We start from the raw sequence: 22,048 nt of genomic DNA, 5'->3' as shown, positions 1-22,048 counted from the left end.
TAGAGTGCTGGGTACCTCCTTGGGCAGCCTGTGCAGCCCCTGGACATAAGGACCTCCCCACCTCTAAGCCACTGGAGGGAGGTGACCCTGGCTAGTAACCTGGCCAGACCTCCACATCTGCCAGCACACAGATCTGAGCTCCTGGGCCAAAATGCCAAGTCCAGGCAGAAGTTTAGCAAGTTTCAGGCTATGGGTAAACAGCAAAGGTGGTGCAAGGTTTGGAGCTAGCTCCTTTGGTGGTCAGCGTGTGGATCCACTGTGAACTGGACGGGGGAAGTGATCCAGTTTTGAAAAAAATAAATAGCAGCCCAGAGTGGTTATTTATTTACTGCTTGACATTTCATTGTCAGATGGATCCATGCCCTGACCTGGCCATTGGCTTGGCCAGGCAAAAGGAGGTGTTGGCAGAGCAGGGGTGATAGGAGCGATGGGGGATGCTGGCAGCAAAAGGACATCGCCTGACCTCCCTGCACTACAGACTCCAGCCACAGCGATGCTCAGGGGCCATTCCTCAACCCCTTGCCCAGCACGGTCAAAGGATCTGGGCAACCCTTTAACAGAAACAATGAATTCTGACTATACCTACAGTTGTTTCTGCCTTTTACTGTCTCAGAGCACAACCCTCACCCGTGCTTCTATTTGGATAATTTATTTACCCCCGCACAAACTTGTGCCTCCCCGTCTCATTCCCTCACCTGAGAGTTTGTCGAGAAAACAAGACTATTCACCCTGTGCAAACATTTTTGATGAATTGAAGACGTTGTTTTGGAAACAGGGGAGTTACAAAAGCAAATATGGTATTTCCCTCCAAGGTGTCTGTCTACTCCTGACAGCACAGGGACTGAGCCTGGCTCCAAATAACTCTGATATAACCCCCACTGCCAGCACAGGTTTCCAATGTGTGTCTCACCAGCATTGCTGGCACCTCTATTAGGCTGCAAGCAAATGGCTGAGAAGTGCTTGGCAAGCCCAGCTATATTCATATATTCCTTGTTGTTGCTGCTGCTTTTCCCATTTCAAGGTCTGTTTGTTTCTCCTGCCTTCTGCACACCCTCAGGAAAGGGAATCAGCTGAATAACAAAATAATGTCCCTAATGAGCCAGGGGAGGAGGTAAACAGCTTTGCATTGGAGATGACACTGACAGAAAGCCTGTAGAAATCCAGGGAGACCTTTCCACTGCCTTCATTCTGATTCCAAGCCCCCCTCAGGGGGGCACAGACGATGGAAACAGACTGCAAAGATGCACAGAATTAGAGATTTCAAGTCCAACTTCTTCCCCGAGGAGGATCAGCTCGGCCCAAGTCACTCCTCAGATGTGCATCCAGCTTGTACTTAAGCATCTCTAGGGAAGGGATCTGAGCTCTCTCCATCAGACCTGGAATTTCTCTCCTCTTATCCCTACAATACATCCCACTGCTGCCTTGCAGAAACCTGACTTTCAGCTGTCCTGTGCTGAAATGATGAGCAGCTCATCCCAAACCTGACCTAGCCCTCAAAGGCAAGGCAGGAGCTGGACTTGGCTTTGAACTTGGCTTCCCTGGTGTAGCCACGTCCAAAGGTTGCTGTGGCACAGCAGGGCTGCCCATGTCAGTCCCCACACCAAGCGATACCCTCGGGAAGCTCCCAAGTGGCATTTGAGCTTTTGGGGGACTCCCAAGTGTCGTGGTTTAACCGCAACTGGTAGTTAAGTACCAGCAGCCACTCACTCACTGCCCCTCACCCAGGGGGATGGGGAGGAGAGCTGGAAAGGAATGTAAAGCTCAAGGGTGGAGATAGGAACAATTTAATAACTGAAACAATAAAAATGAAAGAGCAGTAATAACAATGATGACAATAACAGTTATAATGAAAAGGGGAAAGGGAAGAATAACAACCAGAGGGAAGGGGAGAAAGGAACATGGGGTGCACAATGCAGCTGCTCACCACTTGCTGACCGATGCCCAGCCAGTCCCCAGGCAATGATCCGCCCGCCCTGGCCAGCCCCCCAGGTACATATACCAGGCATGCTGTCCCATGGTATGGAATACCTCTTTGGCTAGTTCGGGCCAGCTGTCCTGGCCATGTCCCCTCCCAATCCCTTGTGCCCCCCCAGCTTTTTCACTTACAAGGCCTGAGGAACTGAAAAGTCTCATATCAGAGCCAAAACACAGCACTGCACTAGCTCCTAAGATAGTTAACTCCATCCCAGGTGACACCAGGACACCAGGCATCCAGCACCCTTGTCAAAACATTATGGCTGTCTCTCCATCTCCAGGTTCCCAGACATGCCAGATGCATCTACAGCCGGGGGCATACACAGGGACAGACATGCCTTTGGAGTGCCTTGCTCCCTGGGCACGTGCTACTGCCACGTACCTCTACACTACAACATTAAAAGTTCAAGGGCACAATCCCTGCCTTTGAAGCCCAACTGCCTGGCATGCATCGCACCCATGCCAATGCTTCCCATCCAAAGAAAGGGTTTGGGCAGGCAAGCCTTAACCTGCCCTTTGGGACTGGCCCATAGCTGTTGTACCTCCTGATTCTGCTTGAGTATCATTTGGGTGAGTGCTAGGTAGTCAAAACCTTCTCAGAGACTGTCCCAATAATTTAATAAGGTTACGGGTTCTTCAGGTACTTGAACTGACACAATCTAATCAACGAGACTTGACAGAGGTGTTTACCCGTACAGATGTGGCCATGAATTCCAATGACACAGTCAATATCTTCATGCTACTGAAGCTTGAGGCACTCAGCAACAGGCTGCATGGAGAGCTGCTATGAGAAATGAGCTCCCCAGAAGAGCCACGTGCATGAAGAACCACCTTCATGTGTTTTCTGCCATCACTGGACCTACATGAGTTGAGGAACCCACCAAAAATGCTCCTTCCTTTGGCTGAGCTGCTCTCAGAGGCATTGTGTTGGTCCCTGGGTTTTACCTGAATTTCTATTTTTTTGCAGCTCCTCCCCAAACTCTTTCTGGCACACGGTGGGGAACAACTCACAGCACCACACTGCAAGAAAAGCCACTGCAAACAGAAATCAGATCTTCATGCACATCACAAGGAGCTCTTCCCCATGCACTGGACATGGCTGATCTCTGGTTCTGGGCATGGCTCTGCCTGATGCATGGTGGGACCTGGAGAAGGAAGGGAGACCCAAAGGCAAGGCAGTACCCCAGCTGCAGCCTCCCGCAAGGAGGCTCCATCCTGGATCCCAGAACCCCACCTTGATCATCTTTTCCAAGGATGCTTTTCCAGCTGCTCCATTGCTTCTCCCCACCAGCTCTTCTGCAGCCAAGAAATGGGAATCCAGGGGTGATACTTGCAGGACATCCACAGGGCCAAGGCAGGAGCAACACAGCACTGCACACCTCACTGTCAGCAGCACGAGCGGGTGCTGACTGGCTCCCCTACCTTGTGTTGAGGGATCCCTGGCTAAGGGTGTCCCCCTCTCCCAGAAGTTCATCTTCACTGTGGTAATACATCTCATCCTCTTCCATGCTGTGAGGGTGGTGACAGTAAACATCAGCCCTTTCCCTCCTTGGTATTCATAACGGTAATGGTGGTGACATTAATGACCATGGCCCTTGGAGTAGGCAACAAGACACAACCAAACCTGACAGCCCTCCTGCACTCAAAATGACCTGCTGTGGAGCAAAACTCCAAACCAGAGGACATGGGGAAGCTCCTTGGGACAAAAGCAGCAGGTGAAACCAGTTTTTGTGTAATTGTCCACATTCAAACTTGCTTGGGACAGTGGGACTAGCACTCTCTGCCTGCATGTCTGCAAAGGGATGCCTCTCCCACACCTCCTTTAAAACTGTTGGGTCTTTGCTTGCTTATGATGCATGATTGCACAGCCTGCTCCTGTGGAGCAACGGGAAGGGGCTACAACAGTTCTCTTGGCTGTGTGGGGGCTGATGGGGCATCTGCGGCACTTAGCCTCGCTCAGGATAAGCCCTATGTACAAAGAGATTTTTTTCTAAAGCGTCCTGGATCTGAAGGAGAAACTGAAGACAAATAGCAAGGGACTTTCACCAAATTGTGACCACCAAGAACCACTCTCCCACATGCTAAGAGGCACTGACCTGGATGGGAAACACAGCACAAGGATCATTTGCAGTGTGATTTGCAGATGCCACAGTACAACTTGCAGATGCCACAGTGATATTTAACCTCCACGTGTCCCTGCTGCCCATTTATAAACTTGCATTTACTTCAGTTCCCCAATTTTTCCCCAACCACAGACAAACCAACCTCAGAAAGTCCTTCTGCTCAGCACTGCCTGCACACATCCAGCACAGCTCTATGTACCCAGCAAGCCTTCAGCTACGATGCAGCTCTATGTACCCAGGCAAGGGTGCTCAGCAAACCATGCGCCTCCTCTTAAAAACTGCCCCCAGGGTGGGATCTGTCAGGCTAAATGTGGCTGGCCTCAACCTCCAGCTCAGCTGGTCATCTTAGATTTACTTTACAGTCCCTGGAGGCCTGATACAGAGCCTTAATTCATCCAACCGCCTGCCGGTATCTGCTGTGGGCGATGCATCAGCCACGCAGCATCAATTCCATCTACAATGAGAATAAAGTCACATTCACATCATGCTGCTTGCATCTCCTAAGTCCCAGTGGAGCAGGCAGGGTGCTGATTTCCCAACACAGGGGGCTGACAGACAGACTGAGACCCACCCTGCAAGCTGGGCTGCACCTGGTACGCGGCCCTGCCATCCGCCTTTTAAACCCTTCTGCATCTTCCCCGTTCAGCAACATCACGGTCCGCTGAACTGTGAAACGAAATCTGCACTTTCCATTTGCTTGAAAATTCACAGGTTTCAGCCCAATTCACACAGTTAATTAACTGCCTAGGAGTGATGCGAGCGACCGGAGAGATCTTCCCTCAATCTCCAACCATGGGGAAAAAGAAATTTTCCCCTTCTATGGCCAGAATTAAGTGCTAAACCCAGACAGAAATCAAGTGCTGTGGAAGCACAGAATTGCATAAACCCAGCAGGGGGGTGATGTATGGCTGCAGCAGCACCTGAGATATAAATGCTGTTTAAAAAGGAACCGATTCCTAGGGATATGTTTGGATTCACACCTCCAGGCTGGGCTTCCACATGGATTTGGACACACGAGGGCTGTCTGCCTTTGATCCACCAGCAGCATGCAAGCAGTTGGACTGTAGCCTTCAGACAAGGACTGTGTTGGTGCCAGGAGAGCAGTGGGTGATCTGAGGACCCAGCTCTGCCTGGGCTGCCTGTACTCTCTGCCTGTCCCACTTAAAAAGTCTCTGCCCTCCACATTTATCTCTTTCCATGAGACTTTTAGCAAGCTCAGGACTTGGAGGTCTCCACTCTTCTAACTGAAAGAAGCCAATGGGTTCAAGAGCTACTGGACTGGAGATGGACAGACAAAGTCACTACCCGCGGACAACACAACTACATAAACTATGTAAAGCTGCCTGAAAATCTGGCTTAGCAGCCTGTGAACCCACTGTATTTATACACAAGTGGTTTCACACTTGCAAAACTCCCCTGTTGCCTGATGAGCTGGGTGAAGATTTGAGCAGAGTGTTCAAAGCCCCTGTGATGGAGTGGGCTGAATCTTGGCCAACAGCACTGGAGCCCCACTGTCCAACCGGGCCTTGAACCTCATGGCTGCATATGACCTGGTAAAATGGCTGTTCCTCCCAGCAGGGTCTGAGCCCTGAGCATCCGTAAGCCACAGCTCATGGCAGAACTGGTCCCAGCTTGCACTACATGCCAATGGACAGCCAACTGCAGTGTTCCCAGCCTTGAGCCCTCTCCACCCATCCTAGTCACCAGGCTGGGTTTGCAACTGGTTACAGCAGCTTTGTTCAAGAAATGGAAGGATACAGTCCCCAGGCTTGCCTTCATCCAGTGTCAGGGCCCATGAGCTTAGAAAGAGACAGAGGTGATGCTAAGGACCCTTAAATGAATAGAAAGCCAGTAACAGAATCCTTTAGAAGACCTGGAGGTGTTCCCACCTGCCATCACAGGGTGAAGCATCCCTCATAACCCAGCACAGGCACTGCCATTGGTATGGGATTTTACTTTAGCCCAGTGAGGTCCTGGGGTCCCAACAGACCATCATGAAAGGAGTTTTGACAATGTCTTTGAGAAGCTATGTGCTTGTCTGAGGGTTAATGCTACAGGGGAGGTGCCAGGGCTTGTTCCCTCCACTTAGGCCACAGCATCCTTGCTTTCTCCTCCAGTCTCTGCCGTGCCAACTCCCTTGCCATGGGATGTGCGCGCACTCATGGTGCCCCCCCAGCACATGGACATGGGTCAGAGGCACTGTTGCTGTCACCTTCCATCCCAGAAGCACCCACACTGGTGTGGTTTTGAGGCTGATGTCCTCCTCCCCCTGCCCCTGGCTGCAGCTGCCCTTGGCACGCCTCCAGCTCCTGCCCCAAAGGCAGCTCAGTCCTGGGGGCACCTCAAGCTCCATCGAGATGCAAGACTCCACATGTGGCTCTATACTCCACACATGGCTCTAATCCCATCCAATATGAGGCCTGACTAACACCCAGACCCTTAATCCTCTCCAAATCTGTACTCGATTACATTTGCTCTCCATCGTCTGCTGCATGCTACAAAGCTCAGCGCTTGCTGGAAGGTTCAGCTTTGTGCTGGGCAGGTGTGGTGGAGCACCAGGGTCCTGATGGCACTGGTGGGTGGACACTTACAGCCTATCCTCACCTTGGGCGGTGATAATGGGTCTTTTGATAGCCAGTAGATGTGATGAACCTTAGAGGAGCACTGGGGCAATGCCACCCTCTCACAACAAGCCAAGCCCTCCTTGGTCCCGCTGCCATCAAGCATCTCCAAGCGCTGAGCATCACATTACCTCCTGAAGGTCCTCTCTGCAGATTGCTGGTTGGATTTACCCGGAGAGATGTCCAAGCCCTGCCGGTGGCCGGAGAGGAGGCTGTCTGTCTCTAAGGGGTACCTGCCATCCCCTTCTGAGTGGACACTGGGGGTCTCCAGGAACTCCTTGTCATTCCATGCACCAACTGTCCCATCCAGAGCCTGGTACCTGATCTCTATGGAGATGCTGGTCTGCAACACACAAGGAAGACACATTCAGCCCCCAAGAGCAGCACAGAGAGGAAGGAAGGTCCTGAAAAATCTGAAAGACAGAAAAAGCTGTTGCATTAGCTGGCTTGATCTCTGAGCCTTACTGACCCCAAAGTCTCTTCTTTCCTAGTGCATGGGACAGCTGGAGAGCAGGTCTTCAGCTTCAAGAGGTGGTCCAACCCAGCTCAGGCATGGTGCTGCAGCCTCCCTTCTGCTCATGGACCTGATTCACTTGGAGTTGCTGGTGCATCTCAGACCAGCTACATCAGATATGAGAGACATAAAAAGCCCTGAACAGCAGACAAACTGAAGCAGCTGAGCACACCATGAGCAGATGAAGCCATGCCACATTGGTAGGTTTTTCTCTGTGGCGCTTCACCTTGTTAAGAGTTTCTGACCTGCTGTTAAGTGCTGGCCTGCCAAACCCCATGGAGGCATGATGCCTTGCTCCTGTGTGGCCCCATCCCAACCCTGGGCAGGGTTTGTCTAGCCTTGGGCATCCTGGGGAGGTTTGGATCAGTCCATCTTAGTGATGCACACAAATACCTTAAGGGCCAGTGTCAGGGGGCCAGGGCCGGGCTCTTGTCAGCGGTGCCCAGCGTCAGGACAAGGGGCAACGGGCACAAACTGCAGCACAGGGAGCTCCGTGGGGAGAGCAGGAAAAACTTCTTTCCCTTGAGGGTGCCGGAGCACGGGGACAGGCTGCCCAGAGAGGCTGCGCAGTCTCCTTCTCTGGGGACGTCCAGAGCCCACCTAGCTGTGGCCCTGTGCGGCTGCCTGAGCAGGGGTGGGCTGGGTGGTCCCAGGGGTCCCTTCCCAGCCCCACTGCCCCGTGTGCTGTCCTGGCTTGGGAAAGGGGTCTCTTGGAGTGGCCATGACCAGCCTGGGTGGGAAGGGACTGGCGGTGGGTCTGTCCAAGCTTGATCTCAAGCCTCTTCTGGATGAACCACGTATAAGTAAGGTATTCTCCCTCTTCTGCACAGTCTTTCCCCACTTACACACACAAGGTTGCACCAGGCTGCTGCAGCAAATTCAGGGTTGGACCTCTCAACAGTTTCCCCAAAAAAATCTTTCTCTGGATTTAAAACACAATCAAATATGTGAGTTCATCTTGCTGCAAAGAGCTGCTGGTTCTACCCTCGCCCTGATGTCCAAAGTCCTTCTAAAACCACAGTTTTGAAACAAGCAGCCAGAAAAATATCTCTCTTAAAAGCATCTCTATTTTGGAAGGCAAAGAGCTGCTGCAAAGATTAAAGCAAAAGCAAAAACCGTTCTCCACAGTTTTCAATGCAAAGGCAATTGATTTGAGACACAAGGACACACCAAAAAGGCTAACAAACCAAAAGCAGGAAAATATATGGTGAATTCTTCCTTTTTTCATCTATAGGTTTAAGAGGAGGCACAATGTCCCAACTTGCTCCACCCGCAGCTTGTCAAAGGGATGATGATAGGCTGGAAAATGCAAGGTAAGATATGGCCTGGAAGAATTTAGCAAATGAGAGCTAAAGGGTGACTCAAACCCAGCTGGAAACATTATGGAAGCTTTTCACTGACATTATTCTTCATATGGCAAAATATAAATTTGAGTCAATCAAAATGACTTGCCACACTGCTGACCTCACCAAGCTGTTTCAGATTGTTTAAAAAAGCAAATGCAGAGGATAGATGAAGACACATGTTGGAACAGTATTTTTCACATATTCAAACCACCACAACACTGTTGTGAAACATTTGATGAAATCTCATTTTTAAATTATATTTAAAAGTTTAAAAATCCTTGAAAAGTAATAAAAATTATGAGTGTAATAAACTGAAAGATTTTGGTTTGGGCTGAATAAAATCCTCTCTTGTTTGAAGAGAAATCAGTAGGCGTAAGCTGAGACCAAGAGAAATTCACACTGGAAACAAAACTCTCAATTTAACAGTAAAGAAAATTAACAAGCAGAATGATTGACTGAAGGGCTGGCGGATTGCTCTGTCACTGGACATTTTAAAATCATTTTTATTAGGGTTTTTTTTTACATCACTTGAGATAATAACAAGTTCTGAGACATCCCAGAGCCTCTATTGCAGGAGGTCAAGATGACACCATCATAATATCCCTCCTGGCTTTACAATTTCTGGCTCTTTTAATCTCTTTACTAAAGCAAGTCAATAATGTTAATAGGGCTTGCTGGGAGCTGCCAGCATCGCTTTGCAGTCAGCCCAGAATAAAGAAAACCATTTTCAACACTTCTTTTGCATTTGATTACAGAAAGATGAAGTTATGCCTGGAAACTGCCTTCCAAGAAATGATGGCAGTGAAGATGCACCTCTCCCTTTTCCCAGAGATGGGAGCTGATGTTGGGAGCTGGCCCTGCTTCACCTGGACATGCCCGCAATTTGGCCACCCCAGGGTGGGTTTGGAGGTGGGATGGTTGTGCAGGGGTAGGACCTCAGTCTGCAGCAAGGATCCCTGCTGCCAGCTTGGTACTTTGCAGAAATGGAGCTGCATTACATCACCTTGAGCATCTGTCCCGTGCTTGCCAGCAGCCCTTCTGGAGGTAAGGCTGCCCAGAGCAGCTGCGGATGCCCCATCCCTGGCAGTGCTCAAGGCCAGGCTGGACGGGGCTGGGAGCAGAGGGGTGGGTACGAGATGGTCTTTAGGTCCCTTCCAACCCAACCGGTTCGGTGGTTCTCTGATTCTATGATAATGCAATGCCAGAACTTGCTCAGGTGCCATTGTAGAGGAAACATACCTTTAAAATCACAGCTTTTAAGGAGCTGAGAGAGGCAAGGTTTGTTGAGAGGGGACATATAGAGAGTGCTTTCCGTCCTAATTCTGGAGGGGATTTTTTGCAACCCTTGTCTTCGAGTTTGCTCAATGCAAGGAACAGGTTGCTTCCAAGCAAAACCTTTCTCTTTGCATCTCAAAGGACAAGGAAGTGCAGTCAGCTAGTTATCCAGTCTCAGCTGGTGGGCAATGGCTTTCCATACCTGCCCATCTCTGCCTCCTCAATATGTCTGATCATTTTTTGGTCCCTCTCTCCTCCTGCAACAGCCCTCACTGCCCACAATCCACCCCTATGCCTACTAAAAAGATCAGTATATTCCAAGCCTGGGAAAAAGTGGGTCACCTCTCCAGGAGGGCTGGCTCTGCTGCGCATCAGGGGCTATTCCAGATTTATATTGCCACTAATATTTCACCATGCAAAATGCCTCAGGTGTTGCCCTCTGGATTCTCTCTTCTCAAGGCTTCCTCAGTCTAAAGCTATCATTTCGCTGGAGCAAAGGCTGGGACCAGGTGGTTTGGAGAGGGAATTGATCAAGCCGAGTTGTCTCTGTGCCCCTGAAGTTGCAATGAATCCGAAGGGATCCGAAATCCTGCCAAAAGCTCAAAATGCAAACACACACCCTCACCTCCCAGCTCTGGTTTGAACAGAGGATGCTCCAGAAATGCAGGCTAAACAGAGGGATGTGGCGTTTCTGCTCACAGCAGGCTCTAAAAATCCAGAATTTGAGCATGTGCATCCATGTGGCTTGTGGTGTGCAGAACATGGGGGGATTTATTGTCTTGCCTAAGGGGGACCTCTGCTGTCCTGGTTTCAGCTGGGATGGAGTGAATTATCTTCTTAGGAGATAGTACAGTGCTGGGTTTTGGCTCTGATGTGAGAACACTGTTGATAACACGCTGATGGTTTTAGTTGCTGCTGGGTGATGTTTTTATCAAGTCAAGGACTTTTCAGTTCCTCAGGCCTTGTTAGCGAAAAGGCTGGAGGGGCAGAAGGGATTGGGAGGGGACACGGGCAGGGCAGCTGGCCTGAAGTAGCCACGAGGTATTCCATACCATGGGACGTCATGCCTGGTATAGATCCCTGGGGGGTTGGCTGGGACCCAGGATCGTGGCTGGGCATCGGTCAGCGGGTGGTGAGCGGTTGCACTGTGCATCACTTGTTTATGATTTCTCCTTTTCCCATTGGATTTTATTCTCTCCCACCACCCTTTTATTATAACTGTTATTGTCATCATTGTTATTACTGCTCTTTCATTTTTGTTCTGTTTCAGTTATTAAATTGTTCTTATCTCCACCCTTGAGATTTCCATCCCTTTCCCACACTCCTCCCCACCCCTCTGGGTGAGGGAGGAGCGAGTGAGCAGCTGTGTGTGTGGTATTTAAATACCAGCCAGGGTTAAACTATGACACTGCTCCTGTAAAATCCGCCCTGCCCAGGATGCCCCAATTTTGCAGCAACAGACAACAGTCAGTATTTGTGTTTTCCAGAGCACCCTGCAGATACCAACTAAAACAGCTCCAGCAGAGCTGCCGTGACACAGGGTTAGATGGAGACATGAGGTCTTCAGAGGGGAGGTGGTGAGTGCAGGTTATCCAGTACCTCAGGCACAGGCTGGGGAAGCTGGTTTCTCCTCCCGGTGCCTCCTTCAGAAGCACACAGCTTACACAGAGGCGAAGGGTACCAGGCTGTCTGCTTTGACCTGCTGCGCAGCTGCACCAAGCTCCTGGCCGGGCTGCAAGGCACCAGGCAGTGCAGGTACCTCCTCAGTCCTAGGTTAGTTCATTCTACAAATGTCATCATTTTTGACTTCAAGAAGTTGCATGTATTTAATTTTCATCCATTAATTTTCCTCTCTCCTCCCTGTGACACTGAAGGGCCTTAAAAATATGGGATTGTCCTCCTTTGGAGGGTCCCACGGACTTTCATCAGGCAAACTCTCAGTCTGATAAACCAAGGAACAGCAGGAGCTGTTATTTCCAACCCTGGTATTATTGTTGCATGCCAGGTCTGCACCCCCTCGATTTTTTTCTCCCTACTTAGGACTGTATTCCTTGTACTTTTATTGGTTTCATTCCTTCTGTCCCCACAGGAGAAGTCACCTCCTGTCTCCTCCTAATGAAACCACTCATCTTTTCATTGCTAATTGCTTGCTGTTAGCACCAAGGGTTACATGCGATTGCTCTTTTCCTTTGTGCTGAGTGTAGGAAGCAGTTTATAGAGGAATAAGAAAAGGAGGGGAGGCTGAGGCTTTATTTTTTAATTAAAACACTAGGGTTTTGATACCCAAGAAGATCAGAAGTAACCGTATTTCCAAGTGTGTTATAAAACCCCGTCTCCATAGGAAACAGCTCCCATGAGATGTGTTAACCAGATGGAAACGCACTGAGTTACGCAGCAGCTGCTCTGCAAACAGGGAGCCTGTTCCTTGGCATTGAAGGCTCTGGAAGAGGGGTGCAGATCCAGACCGGGTGGTATTTCTTATCCTGATTTTCCCCAGAGGGGTATAAAGAATGAGACTTCAGGTGAGCTGCTGCATGAGGTTATTTCTCATGTGCTACAAGGGTCAGAGAAAAGCAGTGTTGAGGTCAGAGACAAATACTGTAAAAGTTGATCTTTTCAGAAAACCAGTACTACTGGCACAGATCAAAGCTGACACACTAACGGCCAGGGCAGAGCCAGTGTGGGGCTGCTCTGGTGCAGGAGAGCACTGGGAGCAGAGCTCGGTGCGGGACTGTGGTCAAAGCAGCTGCTCAGCTCCTCTGTGGGGATCTGAGGACCACGCTGTGCTCTGAGCTGCCATGAGTCTCCAGCAGCAGGACATTTCATTGAATGGTTTGGGTTGGAAGGGACCTTAAAGACCATCCAGTTCCCACCCCCCCGCCACAGGCAGGGCCCCCTCCCCCCAGCCCAGGCTGCCCCCAGCCCCGTCCAGCCTGGCCTTGAGCCCTGCCAGGGATGGGGCACCCACAGCTGCTCTGGGCAGCCTGGGCCAGCGCCTCGCCGCCCTCACAGGGAAGAATTTCTTCCTCATCTCTCATCTCCATCTCCCCTCTCGCATGTAAAGCCATTCCCCCGTGTGCCATCGCCACCTGCCCTTGCCCAAAGCCCCTCCCCAGCTTTCTTGCCGGCCCCTTTAGGCACTGGCAGGTGCTCTAAGGTCTCCCCGCAGCCTTCTCCTCCCCAGGCTGAGCCACCCCAGCTCTCCCAGCCTGTCCCCACAGCAGAGCTGCTCCAGCCCTTTCATCATTTTCGTGGCCTCCTCTAGCCCCGCTCCAAAAGGTCCATGTTCCTCCTTATGCTGGGGACCCCAGAGCTGAACGCAGTGCTGCAGGGGGTGTCTATTGCAGGCTTTTTCTGACCTGTGGTGCCTGAGCAATTGGAGACTGTGTGTAGATTAAACCTGATCCATTCCTGCTTTTCCCCCATCCTAAACTTCTCACGGCGTGCAGAACAGCCAGCCTTCGCTGTGCACCCTCAGGAAAGTCCTGGCTGCCTTATTCCTTCAGACCAAGAGTAATGGGATGAAGGCAAGGTTGAGGATTCAGGTGTGTAACACAGACTTCTCTGTTCTCAGAGAGTCAGCAGAAATATGGACAGATGGACCGACTGAAGGGCAGCAGCAGCCACTTATTCCTCATGACCTACCTGAATGGCTGAATTATTGTCGTCTATGAGTGTGTCCGTCACCTCTACCTGCCCCTCCTCCACCACCTTTTGCAGGACCATCCGGAAAGTGCCAATGAGTCTATAGAGGAAAGAAAAGAAAAGTCAGGCAAGCTCTAGTGAGCACCCACCAGCATCTGTTTTTAATGGGAAAGGGCTTTGCTGGCCATGTCACCCAAGCATATGTTTTTGGCTGGTTTTGCTTTCCATTTGCCTTAAGAGGAGGTAGATGTGAGACGCAAGATCAGAGCATGGCCAAGGTTTCTGGCAGCTGCAGCAAGTGACCACAGCTCAGTAGAGATGGTGGTCAAAGAGGCCAGGAGAGAAGCCATTTCAAGGTAACACTGTTGGGATAAGAAGAGAAGGAGGCTCTGGGCATCATCAGTCTTGTAGTACTGGGATGCAGTTAAGGGAACCCAAATTGGCCTTTTCCATCCTGAATGTCTGCATTTATGTCTGTGCTAGTTAATCAAACAAGGCAAGAACCAGAGCACTGTTCCTCACCTATCTGCACCAGGACATTGTCAGCACAGGACATGACATGGGGAGGTCCCAGGTCAACATGCCTGACCCAAACCTACCCCCTCCCAGGAGGGTTTATCCTGTGGCAGGGCATCCCTGGAGCAGTTCGGATGTGCCTGGTTGTAGGGGGGATGAGTTGAACAGCCCATCTGGGCTGGCCCAGGATGGGAGAGCAGGGCTCATGATGGTTAGTTTACTTGGATGGAGATAGTCTGAAGGTTCTGCATGAGAGTCTGAAAGTTGCTCAGAGGAGACTGACTCCCTTCTCTAACCATAACTGATGCCTGAAGGCTTGTGTCCCTGTGCCAGACCACTCTGACCCTGCTAGATATCTTCAAGCAACACAGCAGAGACCCAGGGAGATTAGGCTGTCTGCATCCTGGGGGATATCATACAATCATTTAGGTTGGAAAGGAACTTTAAGATCATCAAGTCCAACCATTAGTTTCAAGATCCAACTGGAACAAGTCAAGAACTACCCCATGTGAGGTCAAGCTGACTCAGCTTTGAGCATGAGATCGAGCTAGAGAGCTCCTGAACTGCCTTCCAGTCTGAATTATCCTGTGATCCTTTGATATGATACTACGATCCTTGATCCTATTATTGCTGTGGTCTGTAGTGTGTGAGGCAAGCTGCCTGCCAAAGTTCAGTCCCTGTGTATCTGTCACACCCCGGTGGAGTTGGTGACAGCCTCACCTGGGCCAGGACCACATGACCCAGAGCCACAAGAACTTTTGCGGCTGAAAGGAGACATTTACAGCATGCATGGAGCAATGGTTTAACACATTATTTCCTCCTTCCCAGGTTGTCCCCACTATTGCGCTGGATGCTATTGGCCCAACAGCAGAGCATTCCCATCTTTCCTTCAGTGGAAAACAAGCTGGTTTCTCCAACCCCACCGCTGCAACAAGCAGCCTGCCCGACTGCACAGGAACACACGTGGAGGGCTCACATCTGTCCCACTGGCCCTGCATGGGCTGACTCCCACCATGGGCTGAGATGAATGTTGAGGTGAGGGTGTATAACACCTTCTAACCATCATGGCTGTTTCTCCCCTGAGCTTCTTCTCACCACCTGAACTCCCCCAAGATGAGCAGGATGACAGCATCTGGTTGCTCTTAGTGGTTCTGGCCTGGGCTTGCTGCAGCCTGCCACTCGTACAGCCAGGGAGCGCAGTACTCTGTGACCTAAAAGCAGCCACGTTTGTTAAATTACAGGTCTGAATAGATACCACAGAGTGTGGAGAAGCCTGGCACTCTCTAATAAAAGTCATTACTTATTTGCCAGCTCATGGCTTGTCAAGGAGCTTTGTGTTCTTCATGTTCTGCTATGGCACCAGAGGGACCTTCCCAGGCTGAGAAGAGCCAGCTGTGAATCAAGTGACTCCTGATACAGAAAAAGCCCTGAAACAGTGAACACAGAGCTGCCTTACCCTGTCTGCCTTGCATGTCATCTCCAGTGCTATGACCCCAGATGACAGTGAAGATATTACACGGCACACCAGGAATATGCCTGCAGTGCTCTGCCAGCTGGGGCCAGCGAGAAAGCTGCTGCTGATTAAACTGCTTCCTTGCCAACCTTAAGGCATCGCTTACTGTGATGCTGATTTATGGAGACGTGATTTCACAGAGTAAGACAAGAACTCCCCGTGCTGTGTGGTGGGGTGCTGAGGGCTCCTCTCCTGCCTCTGCCCCTGTGTAACCCAAGCGCCCAATGCTTTGCCTGCATCAGCAGCCTGGAGACCCACGGTAAAAGCAGGGCAAGCAGATTTACCCTAGGTCAGCCTGCTGCAGCGCTGGAAATGGGCTTTGACTTTCCCACCTTTCAAGCCGTCTGTCTCCTTATGCTTTGAAGCACCCTCTGAAATGCAGCACAGCACTGGATGGAAGAGCAGGGTCTGCTCAGCTCCCTGGGGTCCTGGGGGTGTGATTTGCCTGGGTCCTGCCCCTGCCAGACCTCTTACTTTTTTTTTTCCTCTTTTCCCACCCAAACGTCCTTTCTTTGCACTGGTCCCTGTGCCTCCTTGTGCACGCACCTGCATGCATGGGGATCAGACAGCGCCTCTGTGGGTATTTCTCTGACCGAAGAAATCAAACTGCGCTGTGTAGATGTCCCACTGAACACCACTCATTTGAAATAATGAACTACCTGAGGAAATTAATAAACCACCTAAGCAAAACAGAAAAATGACATTACTGTTGCTCATCCACTTATCTAGCTCTGACTTGCAGTAGCAGCAGGGATGTCCTGCTTTCCAGCAAACCTCTGACAGATCCTGCTGTAGCTTGCTGGTCATGTTTGATGCTCTAGGAACAAAGGAGAGCTGTGGCAGAGCTTCCCCAGTGTGCTGTGCAGGATGGGGCCTTTCCCTGCAGGACTTTCACCTCCCCTCCTCAGCCCCCACATACTGTGCATGGCTGGGTCCCAGCACCGAGCTCCTTTAACTCTGTCTCCAAGGTGCCATGCAGGTCATCGAAGATTAACACCTCTGTGTGCTTCACATCGCTTCATGCACAATGAATAACGCACCACCGGCCCCCATGGAGACCTGCTTCTTCTCTAAGACGAGCCTGTCGGGGAAGAAGGCTCCCTATCAGCCTGGATTTCAGGGTTTGTGAAATAATACTTGCTGTTTGCAAGAGCAGCAGCTCTCCTGTTTTGGGAAGTCTTCCTTGAGGGAAGTCTGTGGGATGTGAGCACAGGCTCTGCTGCAGGGATCTGGAGGGCTGTCCTCTGCCTATGGCTGGATTTGATTAAAGCAGGTCAGTTTGGAGGGATGCTCTTGTGGCTTGAGCTCTAAAATCAAGTTATTTTAGTACAGTTGCTTATGGGTTAGATTTGTGAACGTTGCTAGGCTCAGCCGGCAACACACTATGCAGTTCTTGCTCTTACATGTGTTTGTAGGTGTTGGTATTATTTAATCTATTTGCTGATGGCACATCATAAAGATGCAGCCCCTTGGAAATGCCACGTAGCTCTAAGCTGTGGTAGTGGCTTCTCTGCTCCTCTTAGATCAAGGTGGATGCAGGTACTGGTGGCTCACATATGCGTATTGCTCCAGAGCGGCCTGATGAAGGAATGGGAAGCTTCTTGCACAGAGGCAGTGATGGCTCATGCGTCTGTAAGTGGGAATAACCCTCAGTGATGAGGAAAGTCCTTACTGCTGTGATGGGAAATGCAAAATAACCTGGAACCAGCCTCACCTCCAGAGAATTTACCCTGGACCCTGTCACCCTCCCAGGAACTCTGGTTTACTGAGCTACCCTCAGGGAAGAGCCCTGGTTTCAAGGCAAGGTGTGCTCCTTTGCCAAGGGACATGGTATGATCTCTTAATAAGAAGACACCATTGTCAGAATTCTTTTTTTTTTTTTAACCTAAAAGCTAAGAACACAAGGAGGACTGTCTCAGCCTGGTTACAGATAGCATAATCTAGCAATTTCATTCAGGAGGCCCAGGAAAATCATACCATGGACTTGGCAGTGCTAGGTTAACATTTGGACTTGATAACCTTAAAAGTCTTTTCCAATCTAAACAATCCTGTCTATGGGACTGAGGAAGAGCTCAGCTTTTGCTTGCCTTTGCAGTGGCCTATGAGCATATGGAGAGTCTTCAAAGCTCAGCTACCATAAACCAAGCATGTGTCTGACACCAGTGTGTTCACCAAGTTCAGACAGATCACTGAATTTTCCTGATCGATTTAATGCTCTAGACTGCAATCCACTTCAGTATCCTCAGGCTGATGGAGGATGCATGACAGTACTGTAGCTTTGGGCACTTCTGCTTTCTATTTCAGCTGCAGAAGCTGCTCTAAAGCAGTTTCGAGCTGCCTTGCCTTACTGTGCAACTGCAGTGGGTGGGAATGTGCCTGTACCCAGTTCTCCCTGCCCAAATACCTCTCAGTTTCCCAACTGAAATCTCCAACAGCCCAGTGCTCACAGCTGCTGCTTTAGCAACAAATCAGCGTGGGGCTGAAATGTTTCCCAAGAGATCTCGCAGCAGGGCTTAGAGCTTCTTGTTCCAGGGCCAGCATGTCTGAATCACAGACCTGTTGTGTAGAAGGGACCTCCTGCACTAAGCAAGACCATCACCAGCTCTGGATGAGTTTGGCCATGACTTCACCCCCCAAGCCTCAAAAACCTCCATGGATGGAGACCCCCCACCTCTTTGCTGACTTGTTAAGGCTGTACTACCCTCCAAGGGAAGAATATTTTCCTGATGTCCCAAGCTGTGCCTGTTGCTCCTTGTTAATTCATCTGTCACTAGTTAGCTCTGTAACTCCCCTTCAAGTAGCTTCAGGCTGCTCTTAGGTGGACCTTGGTGTCCTTTCCACCAGACCAGCCAAGCCCTACTCCCTCCACCTTTCTCTGCAGGTAGCATGCTCCAGGCACTAGTCAGCTGAGAGCTCATTTGTGGTGGTGGTGGTGGTGGTGGTGGTGGTGGTGGTGGTGGTTCCAGCTGATGGCTGCTAGTGTTGACCCCACCGAGGAAGCAACTGAAGTCTTAAATTAGTCATGACGAGACTTTGCCATTAATTGGTGCCTCCAGGGAATTCCATTCCATGGGAAATACCTAAAGGTATCCTAGATGGGGGAACAAGGATTCTTCTGGTTCCTCTAAACCCCCTTGCTGGTGGTAGTGGGACAGGGCACAGGCGAGGCTGGTCCGAAAAAGCATGTTTCTACTTCATAGCAGCAACGCACATGCGCTTCCCTGGTGCTTCCCAGCTAAGGAAGCCCCCCACAGCTGGCAGCTCTGGCCATGGTCCAGCCCGTCTCACAGTATGTCATCTCTTAATATGAACGCCACCTCCGAAACAAGAGGTAACTGGGGGATTTCTCCAGTGTAGCTGTTGTGGCTTTGCCAGGAGGGGTATGAGAGCTGTGGCAGTTTCTGTGCTCAAGGCTTTATGGCATGGTAGCTGCCACACACCCGTATGGTGGTTCTCCCTGAGCGCATCTGGATCTGTCCCTGTCAAAGCAAATAGAAAAAAGAGTGGGGGAAAAAAACCCAGGAGTCAACAGGGTGCAAGGATCTCCAAGAGGCATTTTGTGCACAGCCCGCCCTTGCTTGCTCAGGAGCATGGTTGTGGGGTTGGGGGGGAGCTGGGGCTGATAGGGGTGACCCTAGAGCCAGGCAGTATCTCCGCATGAGAACAGGATAATGAGATGTCCCAGACAGAGGGACCCCTCAGGACAGCACATGCCCCAGCTGCAGCAGAGAGCCAGAGGCCCCTCCTGAACCCCAAGACTATTTTCCAGACACCTCCTGCTCCTGTGACTTGCTGCAGTGCTGCCTCTGGCTGGGACAAAATCACTCATGAGAAGCCCAGAGGCTGCAGCATCATGTACATCTCCATCACGTTGATGTTCTCCCCAGCTGAGCTACAGTCAAAAGCACACGCTGCTTCTGAGTGCTTAGAACTGCAAGCTGTTGCTGCTGTGGGAGCAGATGAAAGCAGGTATGTCAGAGCCAGTCCTAGCCCTGCAGCAGCTTTTTCCCAGCCACAATATTTGGATGGTGGTAACAGGCAAAGAGCAGATGCCTCCACCTCCTGAGAAGATGGTGAGATGCAGGCCCTTTCACCATCCTCTTAGCATGTCCTTGCAACCCTTCCAGCCTGGCTTCTGTGTTTCTGCACTCCCCTGCTCTGCTCACAGACCTCGGGCCAGCTCATCTGCAAGCGTGTGACTTATTGGGAAGATACATCTGTGTTAGGCTTGGGATAACATGCTCCTTCCTCAGACCCCTCCCTTGACAAGAACCAAGCAAAAGCGAATAAAATATTCAGCACTGTCTACACAGCCCTTCATTTCCAAGTGTTTCATAATTCATCAAGTGCCCTGCTCCCTTCCCTGGCATTTCTGCTGATGGAAAGAAAGGGAGTTTTTCTGGGTCACTCGTAATTTTATCAGACTGTAGGAATAGCTCTTGTTTCAAACCCAGCCTGGCTGGTTCAGTGCTTAGAGCTTGCTCAAAGCCTTGGATCAGAGCAGTCTGGGATGGCTGCACACCCATAACATGGCATGCTTTGCTCTTTGCCCTTGTCTCCCCTTCCCTGCTAGCTCAACCCTTGGATGCTGTTTGCTCCCTGGGCAAATTCTGCTCCTGCAGCTAGGGATAGCCTCTGGTTGGTGGGTGGCATCTTCATCCATCCATCCATCCATCCATCCATCCATCCATCCATCCATCCATCCATCCATCCATCCATCATCACATCCTGGGAAGCGACAAAAGGTAAATCACGACATCTCTGTCCTGGTTTGGTCCCCACCTCCAGGCACCCCTTGCAAGGTAGGGTGGGGAAAGCAGAGGGATGCTACTGCACTTAACCCATTGACAGGCCTGCAAGAGCCCAGGAGAGTGGAACGAAGGTTCAGCTGCCCAAGGGAGAATCCAGCCTGTACTTAAAGACTTCAGGGAGAGCTGATCTCATGCTCCTGAACCACTTGGAGCTGTTGGGATCCATCTAAATTAGGGAATTAAGTGTTGCCTGGGCACATCCCTCACCCATCCACACTGGGGTGCTGCCTGCCAGGGCTGGCCAGGCCAATGCATTGTCCCCAGCCCATCGCAGGGATGCAGGGGCAGGGGTCAGCCCAGGGCTGGGCAGCCTCAGGGTACTTTGGAGAGGAGAGCTTTCCCACCCACCCCACCCCCCCCCCGACCACGGCCAGCCCAGCTGGGGGCTTGGGACAGATGCAGATTGAAATTAGGATTTTAATCTGATATCAAACAGGGAGGGGGGAGTAGAAAAACAGAAGAAAAGAAAAAAAAAAAGAGTTGTCACACTAAACCACTATAGAACCCATCCCTGCAGCCTCGTCTGCTCCCCACCCAAATTTTCAATGCTCATCATACTCCAGTGTGTCCAAGAGAAATGAGGAATATTGTGTGGGAGGGAAGGGCAGGCAGGAGCAGCCATTGCATCTTCACGCCCCTGCCCAGATGCTTTCCTACCCCAACACTAAGAGCTGCAAACACTGAAGGATTTGGTTACACCCCCAAACCCAAAGCAACATCTCCAACCTCCTGCACCATGGCTACAACCCAGACTCTACACTGAGCACTACCTTGCCCAACCTGGCACCTGCCAAGAGGGCAGAGGAGGTCTGGGGGCTCCTGGTCCCTGGGGATGGCTGGAGGGGGGCACAGACTCCAACATGGTGGCATGGTGGGGAAGGGCAGCAGTTTTCCTAAACACCTGCGCAGTCTGCCCTGAATTAAAGAGCTTCTGCAATGCAAAACAGGCAGCATGGGGAAATGACAGATGCCCAGAATGCTCAAAGAAGTGATCATGGGAGACGTTAGTCTTTTGGACCATCAATGGGGCTTAAGCGACCATGCAGCTCAGCCCTGCTCAGCTATAATCTGCTGAGGTAATGAACCCATGTGAATTTGTCAGCTCCCAGAGCAACAGCCACCAATTTCCCGCTTCTTGGTACACGACCAGGACACCACTTCCTTTCCTTACCCATAAGCCAAACAGAACTGTTGATAACTTCAGTGTAGGTGGCTCTGCTAAGGTTTTAATGACTCCAGCTACTCCTCCTTAATCAACCCCACTTTTCCAGCACCTTTCTGAAGCAGTAGGCTCTGAAGCTAGACACTTTTTTTTTTTCCCCAGCCCGCGCTGAAGCACATAATGCTGTTAGTCACGGGCTGCCAAGCAATTGCAGAAGCTCCTTGCCAGCTTCCCTAGACACAGCTTCCCCACGCTCAGCATCCCTGCCCGTGCTGCTAGCCGCAACTGCTCCCTGTGTGCAGGGAAATGCAAAAACTGCTGCCTGACAAGGTCTGGTCCCCACCGGGCTCTGCCAGCTGCCAGCATCCTCAGTGACAAATTGAGTGCTGCTCGTGTGTGTAACACCCTCAGTGCCCGCCATGTCAAATTTTTGCAGAATTTTTCATTTCTTAATCAAAATATTGCATGACACCAAGTCAAACACCATGCCAAAGTCTTAAGTATACCCAAATTACCACTTTAGCAACCAGACCTGTAATCTCATCCCA

The 22,048-nt window shown here is 50.8% G+C and overlaps 1 protein-coding gene across 13 annotated transcripts in view; it reads right to left on the bottom strand.

Moving 5' to 3' along the window:
* The window catches only part of OTOF (otoferlin), a 115,821-nt gene that overhangs the window by 61,309 nt on the left and 32,464 nt on the right, over window positions 1-22,048 (bottom strand). For 9 of the 13 annotated variants that reach the window (XM_056342235.1, XM_056342238.1, XM_056342237.1 and 6 more), the window contains exons 4-6: window positions 13,499-13,598; window positions 6,850-7,061; window positions 3,397-3,483 (exon numbers count right to left, since the gene is read on the bottom strand). In XM_056342235.1, the coding sequence (XP_056198210.1) occupies window positions 3,397-3,483; window positions 6,850-7,061; window positions 13,499-13,598 (399 nt within the window). The remainder of the gene's footprint in view (window positions 1-3,396; window positions 3,484-6,849; window positions 7,062-13,498; window positions 13,599-22,048) is intronic. The other 4 variants (XM_056342245.1, XM_056342246.1, XM_056342248.1 and 1 more) reach the window with 1 other exon arrangement.

Source organism: Falco biarmicus, chromosome 6 (assembly GCF_023638135.1).
Source record: "Falco biarmicus isolate bFalBia1 chromosome 6, bFalBia1.pri, whole genome shotgun sequence".
Taxonomy (NCBI): Eukaryota; Metazoa; Chordata; class Aves; order Falconiformes; family Falconidae; genus Falco; species Falco biarmicus.
The sequence above is the reverse complement of the archived record's forward strand: the minus strand, read 5'-3'. Positions and strand labels throughout refer to the sequence as shown.